We start from the raw sequence: 9,790 nt of genomic DNA, 5'->3' as shown, positions 1-9,790 counted from the left end.
CTCTTTTGGAAGACCAAACAAAGTAGTTCACAACGAACAACGAAACACACAGCGCCTTCACGACATGGCAGCCGCAACAATACTACAGTGAGAATAAGCCTTCTTTCCAACTTTACAGATCTTCTTTATGCACCAAGAGCTTGTAACACTCCAAAGAGAAAGGAAAAATTGAAATCGCATCATATGATCCCTTTAAAACTGGAAATGCATTGTGTGCATTATCTATATCCTTTTAATATGGTAGTTCATTCTGATAGACATTTGAAGCTGGTAAGATGCGCTACCACTGTACTTTTTAAAGGTGGTATTGTTCATTCTGAAGAAGAAGCTCATATCGTTAGACATGACAGCTTGAACTACCGGTTGATGAAATGTTGTCCAAATGAAGCCCAAGTGCCACTAACAAGCCTGTTACATATAGTGTAAACAGTTCAAGTTCAAGAGCATGCGAAGACTTTATTTTTATAATTATGCATACATATGTGATATGTGTGTGTGTGTGTGTATATTATATATACACAGTGGTGGCCAAAATTGTTAGAACACTTGGCATATTTAAGAGGTTTCAGTTGTTTTTGTTCCATAAAATATCCATAAAACGAACTATTTTCGGAACTACCTGCGACGGAAGAAATCTGCTGAAACACTGAAAATGATGGACTGGCTCCTCAAAGTCTGGACCTCAACCCCATTGAACAAATTTGGGGTGAGTTGGAAAATAAACTGGACAGATCTATTGTACATTCAAAGGAAAGCCTTTGGCTTGAGTTGCAGAAGGAATGGGATAACATTAGTGTTGAAGTTCTGAGGAAATATATTGACACTATGTCAGAGAGATGTGCTGCTGTAATTGCTGCAAAAGGTGGACAATAGTGGATAAAAACGGTATGACTCATTTCATCTAATTTTGTTGTGCTCAGAGCAACCATCTGCATGTTTCATGAACATTATGAAATGAAATCATGTTTTGGAGGCAAAAAAAAAAAAAAAGGTCAGATCTGTCAGGTGTTCTAAAATTTTGGCCACCACTGTGTGTGTGTGTGTGTATATATATATATATATATAACACAATTTAGCAAAATCAGACAGTATTGTGTCTAATATATGCCACAATATTAACTTCTTATTATTGAATTGTTGTAAAGAAATATCACATCTGCAACTCAGTGTTCAAAAAATGCTGGGAAATCACTTCATGTAGCCCTACAAGAGTGATTACTGATAAACTGTCTGAAAAAGAAAGAAAGTCACGTTTTAGAGAAGAAAAAAATCACCCACTGACTTTCAAAGCTGCTACATAGTAACGACTTTCTACTTCAAGGACCTTGATAGAAATGTAGTGGAGTGAAAAGTACAATATTTGTCTTTCAAATGTAGTGAAGTTAAAGTCATAAGTTCCCAGAAAAAATAATACTCAAGTAAAGTACAGATACTCAAAAAGTGTACTTAAGTACAATACTCAAGTAAATGTACTTAGTTACTGTCCGCCTCTGTTAAATCTGTATATAAATGCCCCTTTTTTTACATTTGAGCACTTGCCCCCTAGGAACTCTCTGCAAATCCCTGCTATAAGTATTAGTGCTTCTGTATCCGAAGCTAATTTGAGGCTGGATTCTTTCATTTTTCTGCAGCCTTTGGAGATGTGGAGAACTCTCTCTATTTAAACTTCAACTTTGACTCCTGGTCTTTATTGTGCATATTGGTCTCTTCATGGGGTCAAGGTGTGTTCTCCAACAGCAGATTTCGCTCTCTCTTTTTGTCTGTATACATGTGTGTGAACTTGATCTTTGGAGAACTTTGGGTGGGGCTGCTATACATTCGGGTACTGCTTTATGGTGTCATTGTAGTATTGAATAGCACTGTTGGGCCACAGGGTTTGATTCAGAGTACACTCCCTATGAAAGAATGATTTCACCTCTAAAAGGTTAAAGGAAGTGGTTGCACTAAAGGAAGTACATAGTATAATAAGCCAACGGTTTGGAAAAGGCTTTCTCAGCTCATGTGTTTGCAAACACCAAAGCCACCTGTTGGGTGGGTTAGCAGAAGGAAAACCTTAGACTGTAAATAAAGCAAGTTACTTGCATTTGGAGTGTAGAGCTGAATCCTGGTAGGAAGCAAGGCATGATTCAAAACAACCATTTCTACTTCCATGACTATAGATATCACTTGCTCAGATTTGGTGAGATCACATTTTAGTAGCTTTTTTTAAACACAACTGATTAAAAATCAATAATGGCCACTAATTTATTGCTAAATGTAAGACAAAGAGACACACCAATTCAAATTTCATTCACATTTATTTGGCTTTTAGTGTGTTCACATAAAATTTAGAACACCTTCAGCAGAGAAGTTTTAATATCAATTTTGTAAGCAAAGTTACATTCAATCTCTAAGTCAAAGGTAAAAGCTTCTCCAATATTTACAAAAGAAAGAGACAAGATGCTACACAAACATTGCATCTGATAGGTTCCTTAATTTTATTCAAAAGACCACTGAAAAGCATCAAAAACCACAGTATAAACAGGAATACGTGTCACAGCTTGGTTTGAGTTAAAAAAAAAATGTTCCAATGGTCTGAGGATGACTTACAAAAACAGACTTGGTGATAGAAGAGCTGCATGTGCTTCTTGAGATCAAGATATCATTTGTACAATAATCACAGTTAAAACACCCCGTCTATACATACTTACACTTGAATAAGCTCGTAGAACCAGCAATACACTATAAAGCATATGCAAATTGTTTCCCCACTGAATTCACAGACTGTTACAGCAAAAAAAAAAAGTGTTTAAAGTTCCCAGGACTTTTAAAATTGCTGTTTTAAACTTGGCATTGCAAGTTAAATTGGCTTGTTATTATATATTAAAAAAAAAGCACTTTAGTGTTGAAAACTGTAGTGGATGAATTAATGGTCGTTCTGTTTTTGTACTACTACATGGTCTGTGGTGTAACGCAAGTCATCAAGGTGCCATTAAAAACCCTCATTCCCAATCCCTGCACCCCTCTTTGACCCCTAAACCATCAGTTAATACTGATGCAAAAATATATATGAGAGACTAATTCAAAATTTTCTGTATTATTTAATGTAGCCACCCATTTTTCGCAGCTACAGGAATAGCCACAAAGGAAGAGGGAGATTTGGGAAGAGGGAAAATGTATAAAAAAGTAAAGACTAAAAAGCTCTTTAGTTCTCCAACGTCTCATAACCTGGGACCACTCCACTGTACAACAGGGAAATATGCCTTGATTATCTGTTGTTGTCGTCCCCCCCTCCTTTCTCTGTTGATCTGCACTGTGCACATTACTCTGTGGCAGATTCTGCATGGACCTCTGGACTGGATTCTGCTTCTTGAACAGTGGGAGTGGATTCCTCTGCTACAGGTGCTTCATCCTTAGAAGGAGCAGGCTCTGTCACCGCTGTGGGTTTCTCATCCTCTTTGGACTCCTCAGGGGCAGGACTGGCAGCCTCGGGCTCCTCTACTGGTTTCTCCTCTGGTTTGGATTCTGCCTCCTTCTCTTCTGACACACCTCCTTCAACAGCTTCAGCTCCCTCGGTTTTGGCCTCCTCACCGCCATCTCCATCCCCCGTCTCCTTCTTGGTTTTCTTAAAAGAGAAGCCGCTCAACTTGAAGGACTTCTTAAAAGAGAAGCGCTTCTTCTTCTTCGGCATCTCGTTGCTTGTGGATGGAGTTGCGTCTTCCTCAGCTTTCGCGGCCTCCTCTTCAGTGGCTGCACTCACTTCTGTGTTTGCTTGATCTCCCTCCACAGCCTCCTTTTCAGCTGGAGATGCCTCAGCCTTCTCTCCCTCCTCAGCTGCCGCACTGCCGTTAGCGTGAACCTCTTCTATCTCCTCAGCAGCCGCTGGAGATGCGTCTCCGTTCACCTTCACATGGCCATTTTCCTAAAGCAAAACACAGGCACAATCATTATTAAGCTTGACTTAACATGAGCACTACCAAGACACAGTGCAGGCTGCAAATACAAATGCAATTTTATGCACTGAAAGGGGACTGCTTCCATTTGATGCATGTGTGACCCTGGAGCACAAAACCAGTAATAAGTAGCACCGGTATATTTGTAGCAATAGCCAAAAATACATTGTATGGGTCTAAATGATTGATTTTTCTTTTATGCCAAAATCATTAGGATATTAAGTAAAGATCATGTTCCATGAAGATATTTTGTAAATTTACTACCGTAAATATTAAAACGTACATTTTGGTTAGTAATATGCATTTCTAAGGACTTAATTTGGACAACTTTAAAGGCGATTTTCTCAATATTTAGATTGTTTCGCACCCTCAGATTCCAGATTTTCAAATAGTTGCATCTCAGCCAAATATTTTCCCACTCTAACAAACACATCAATGGAAAGCATATTTATTCAGCTTTCAGATGATGTAAAAATCTCAATTTCCAAAAAAATGACCCTTATGACTGGTTTTGTGGTCCAGGGTCACATATGATATTATCAAAGACCATTTATGGGTAAACACTCTCATTCGCACGCGCATTACACTGCCACAGCCACCGGTGGGCGCCGCTTGTCCATAAACGCGTGGAATAAACCGACCAAAAAAAAGCAAATGCCAACTGATCAGCACATAATTATTGAACCTCATCACACACAGATTGTATAAATGGCCATTACGGCACAACTTAATGTAAAGATAAATACACCGGTTTTAATTGCTCTTCAGTGATACTGAAGCGTCTATCGAGCATCTGCGACTAAAGGCGTGGCGAGCCATTGTTACTCTAACAATCAACCCCCACTTCCCCCTGAAAGATGATTTCCAAGACGGCAGAAATGCTGATTCAAACTAAATTATTATCCACATCTCCTGGTTTGTTTAGATAAATCATCTTTAATTCTAAACGCTACTCGTTTCTAAACAAAGGCTTCTCCGGAAAAACGACGCCAAAACTGGATTTCTAAAGCAGTATATAAACATTCGAGCAACATTAAACACATTTTACGATCGTAGTTAAATTCAATACTGACAAAGTCTCTCTCTGGGCTGCAGAAATTGTTTAATTTGTGTGGTTGTTGGAAGTGGGGCTCCAGCAGAACTCGCCTAATAAGCACCATGGCCGGGCTTTACCTGTCCGTTAGCTTTGGAGGGTGAGGGTGAAGCTGCAGCTGTTTCTTCCTTTCCAGCTGTCTTAGAGAATTGCGCTCCCATGCTTTCGCTCCAACAGATCCCAACACAGAACAAAGAGCAACAAGCCTCTTCCTTGGAATAAAACACCTGACCAACGAGCGCACTAAAAGTAGCGATGAAATCCAGCCTCAACACCTTTTGTGTTTTATTAGGAGATGCACAACAGTTCTTCTGTTGCTTTATAGTTAATATTTTCACATACACAATTTAGCAAAATCAGACAGTATTGTGTCTAATATATGCCACAATATTAACTTCTTATTATTGAATTGTTGTAAAGAAATATCACATCTGCAACTCAGTGTTCAAAAAATGCTGGGAAATCACTTCATGTAGCCCTACAAGAGTGATTACTGATAAACTGTCTGAAAAAGAAAGAAAGTCACGTTTTAGAGAAGAAAAAAATCACCCACTGACTTTCAAAGCTGCTACATAGTAACGACTTTCTACTTCAAGGACCTTGATAGAAATGTAGTGGAGTGAAAAGTACAATATTTGTCTTTCAAATGTAGTGAAGTTAAAGTCATAAGTTCCCAGAAAAAATAATACTCAAGTAAAGTACAGATACTCAAAAAGTGTACTTAAGTACAATACTCAAGTAAATGTACTTAGTTACTGTCCGCCTCTGTTAAATCTGTATATAAATGCCCCTTTTTTTACATTTGAGCACTTGCCCCCTAGGAACTCTCTGCAAATCCCTGCTATAAGTATTAGTGCTTCTGTATCCGAAGCTAATTTGAGGCTGGATTCTTTCATTTTTCTGCAGCCTTTGGAGATGTGGAGAACTCTCTCTATTTAAACTTCAACTTTGACTCCTGGTCTTTATTGTGCATATTGGTCTCTTCATGGGGTCAAGGTGTGTTCTCCAACAGCAGATTTCGCTCTCTCTTTTTGTCTGTATACATGTGTGTGAACTTGATCTTTGGAGAACTTTGGGTGGGGCTGCTATACATTCGGGTACTGCTTTATGGTGTCATTGTAGTATTGAATAGCACTGTTGGGCCACAGGGTTTGATTCAGAGTACACTCCCTATGAAAGAATGATTTCACCTCTAAAAGGTTAAAGGAAGTGGTTGCACTAAAGGAAGTACATAGTATAATAAGCCAACGGTTTGGAAAAGGCTTTCTCAGCTCATGTGTTTGCAAACACCAAAGCCACCTGTTGGGTGGGTTAGCAGAAGGAAAACCTTAGACTGTAAATAAAGCAAGTTACTTGCATTTGGAGTGTAGAGCTGAATCCTGGTAGGAAGCAAGGCATGATTCAAAACAACCATTTCTACTTCCATGACTATAGATATCACTTGCTCAGATTTGGTGAGATCACATTTTAGTAGCTTTTTTTAAACACAACTGATTAAAAATCAATAATGGCCACTAATTTATTGCTAAATGTAAGACAAAGAGACACACCAATTCAAATTTCATTCACATTTATTTGGCTTTTAGTGTGTTCACATAAAATTTAGAACACCTTCAGCAGAGAAGTTTTAATATCAATTTTGTAAGCAAAGTTACATTCAATCTCTAAGTCAAAGGTAAAAGCTTCTCCAATATTTACAAAAGAAAGAGACAAGATGCTACACAAACATTGCATCTGATAGGTTCCTTAATTTTATTCAAAAGACCACTGAAAAGCATCAAAAACCACAGTATAAACAGGAATACGTGTCACAGCTTGGTTTGAGTTAAAAAAAAAATGTTCCAATGGTCTGAGGATGACTTACAAAAACAGACTTGGTGATAGAAGAGCTGCATGTGCTTCTTGAGATCAAGATATCATTTGTACAATCACAGTTAAAACACCCCTTCTATACATACTTACACTTTAATAAGCTCATAGAACCAGCAATACACCATAAAGCATATGCAAATTGTTTTCCTACTGAATTCAGATGGTTACAGCTAAAAAAATAAAAAAAAAAAAAAGTGTTTAAAGTTCCCAGGACTTTTAAAATTGCTGTTTTAAACTTGGCATTGCAAGTTAAATTGGCTTGTTATTATATATTAAAAAAAAAGCACTTTAGTGTTGAAAACTGTAGTGGATGAATTAATGGTCGTTCTGTTTTTGTACTACTACATGGTCTGTGGTGTAACGCAAGTCATCAAGGTGCCATTAAAAACCCTCATTCCCAATCCCTGCACCCCTCTTTGACCCCTAAACCATCAGTTAATACTGATGCAAAAATATATATGAGAGACTAATTCAAAATTTTCTGTATTATTTAATGTAGCCACCCATTTTTCGCAGCTACAGGAATAGCCACAAAGGAAGAGGGAGATTTGGGAAGAGGGAAAATGTATAAAAAAGTAAAGACTAAAAAGCTCTTTAGTTCTCCAACGTCTCATAACCTGGGACCACTCCACTGTACAACAGGGAAATATGCCTTGATTATCTGTTGTTGTCGTCCCCCCCTCCTTTCTCTGTTGATCTGCACTGTGCACATTACTCTGTGGCAGATTCTGCATGGACCTCTGGACTGGATTCTGCTTCTTGAACAGTGGGAGTGGATTCCTCTGCTACAGGTGCTTCATCCTTAGAAGGAGCAGGCTCTGTCACCGCTGTGGGTTTCTCATCCTCTTTGGACTCCTCAGGGGCAGGACTGGCAGCCTCGGGCTCCTCTACTGGTTTCTCCTCTGGTTTGGATTCTGCCTCCTTCTCTTCTGACACACCTCCTTCAACAGCTTCAGCTCCCTCGGTTTTGGCCTCCTCACCGCCATCTCCATCCCCCGTCTCCTTCTTGGTTTTCTTAAAAGAGAAGCCGCTCAACTTGAAGGACTTCTTAAAAGAGAAGCGCTTCTTCTTCTTCGGCATCTCGTTGCTTGTGGATGGAGTTGCGTCTTCCTCAGCTTTCGCGGCCTCCTCTTCAGTGGCTGCACTCACTTCTGTGTTTGCTTGATCTCCCTCCACAGCCTCCTTTTCAGCTGGAGATGCCTCAGCCTTCTCTCCCTCCTCAGCTGCCGCACTGCCGTTAGCGTGAACCTCTTCTATCTCCTCAGCAGCCGCTGGAGATGCGTCTCCGTTCACCTTCACATGGCCATTTTCCTAAAGCAAAACACAGGCACAATCATTATTAAGCTTGACTTAACATGAGCACTACCAAGACACAGTGCAGGCTGCAAATACAAATGCAATTTTATGCACTGAAAGGGGACTGCTTCCATTTGATGCATGTGTGACCCTGGAGCACAAAACCAGTAATAAGTAGCACCGGTATATTTGTAGCAATAGCCAAAAATACATTGTATGGGTCTAAATGATTGATTTTTCTTTTATGCCAAAATCATTAGGATATTAAGTAAAGATCATGTTCCATGAAGATATTTTGTAAATTTACTACCGTAAATATTAAAACGTACATTTTGGTTAGTAATATGCATTTCTAAGGACTTAATTTGGACAACTTTAAAGGCGATTTTCTCAATATTTAGATTGTTTCGCACCCTCAGATTCCAGATTTTCAAATAGTTGCATCTCAGCCAAATATTTTCCCACTCTAACAAACACATCAATGGAAAGCATATTTATTCAGCTTTCAGATGATGTAAAAATCTCAATTTCCAAAAAAATGACCCTTATGACTGGTTTTGTGGTCCAGGGTCACATATGATATTATCAAAGACCATTTATGGGTAAACACTCTCATTCGCACGCGCATTACACTGCCACAGCCACCGGTGGGCGCCGCTTGTCCATAAACGCGTGGAATAAACCGACCAAAAAAAAGCAAATGCCAACTGATCAGCACATAATTATTGAACCTCATCACACACAGATTGTATAAATGGCCATTACGGCACAACTTAATGTAAAGATAAATACACCGGTTTTAATTGCTCTTCAGTGATACTGAAGCGTCTATCGAGCATCTGCGACTAAAGGCGTGGCGAGCCATTGTTACTCTAACAATCAACCCCCACTTCCCCCTGAAAGATGATTTCCAAGACGGCAGAAATGCTGATTCAAACTAAATTATTATCCACATCTCCTGGTTTGTTTAGATAAATCATCTTTAATTCTAAACGCTACTCGTTTCTAAACAAAGGCTTCTCCGGAAAAACGACGCCAAAACTGGATTTCTAAAGCAGTATATAAACATTCGAGCAACATTAAACACATTTTACGATCGTAGTTAAATTCAATACTGACAAAGTCTCTCTCTGGGCTGCAGAAATTGTTTAATTTGTGTGGTTGTTGGAAGTGGGGCTCCAGCAGAACTCGCCTAATAAGCACCATGGCCGGGCTTTACCTGTCCGTTAGCTTTGGAGGGTGAGGGTGAAGCTGCAGCTGTTTCTTCCTTTCCAGCTGTCTTAGAGAATTGCGCTCCCATGCTTTCGCTCCAACAGATCCCAACACAGAACAAAGAGCAACAAGCCTCTTCCTTGGAATAAAACACCTGGCCAACGAGCGCACTAAAAGTAGCGATGAAATCCAGCCTCGGAGAGGAAAAGTTTAGGAAAAAACCTGGAAAGTAGTTTTTTAATCCCCAAATTTGTGCCCGTGACACTGTACCAATATACAGCTCAGAAAATTTAGAAATTTCCCTGGTGTTGCCAACTTCTTTCAACTGAAAGCAGCTAAAGCCTGCTTGAAAAGTAGCTCTCGCTGGATGACGTCATACGCTAAT

The 9,790-nt window shown here is 39.4% G+C and overlaps 2 protein-coding genes across 2 annotated transcripts; both read right to left on the bottom strand.

The window, feature by feature from the left end:
* Nucleotides 1-2,556: 2,556 nt before the first annotated feature.
* Nucleotides 2,557-5,246, bottom strand: LOC107670244 (myristoylated alanine-rich C-kinase substrate-like). The gene is made up of 3 exons (XM_016462782.1): nt 5,106-5,246; nt 3,266-3,901; nt 2,557-3,121 (listed from the first exon to the last, which is right to left on the bottom strand). Exons 1-2 carry the CDS (start codon nt 5,184-5,186, stop codon nt 3,302-3,304), a joined length of 681 nt encoding a protein of 226 aa, XP_016318268.1. The 5' UTR covers nt 5,187-5,246; the 3' UTR covers nt 2,557-3,121; nt 3,266-3,301.
* Nucleotides 5,247-6,856: 1,610 nt separating this feature from the next.
* LOC107670256 (myristoylated alanine-rich C-kinase substrate-like) lies at nt 6,857-9,790 on the bottom strand. The gene is made up of 3 exons (XM_016462802.1): nt 9,413-9,790; nt 7,573-8,208; nt 6,857-7,428 (listed from the first exon to the last, which is right to left on the bottom strand). Exons 1-2 carry the CDS (start codon nt 9,491-9,493, stop codon nt 7,609-7,611), a joined length of 681 nt encoding a protein of 226 aa, XP_016318288.1. The 5' UTR covers nt 9,494-9,790; the 3' UTR covers nt 6,857-7,428; nt 7,573-7,608.

The sequence above is a fragment of the Sinocyclocheilus anshuiensis genome, unplaced genomic scaffold, assembly GCF_001515605.1.
Source record: "Sinocyclocheilus anshuiensis isolate Anshui unplaced genomic scaffold, SAMN03320099.WGS_v1.1 scaffold937, whole genome shotgun sequence".
In the NCBI taxonomy this organism is placed as follows: domain Eukaryota; kingdom Metazoa; phylum Chordata; class Actinopteri; order Cypriniformes; family Cyprinidae; genus Sinocyclocheilus; species Sinocyclocheilus anshuiensis.
This window is presented reverse-complemented; position numbering and strand designations above follow the sequence as displayed.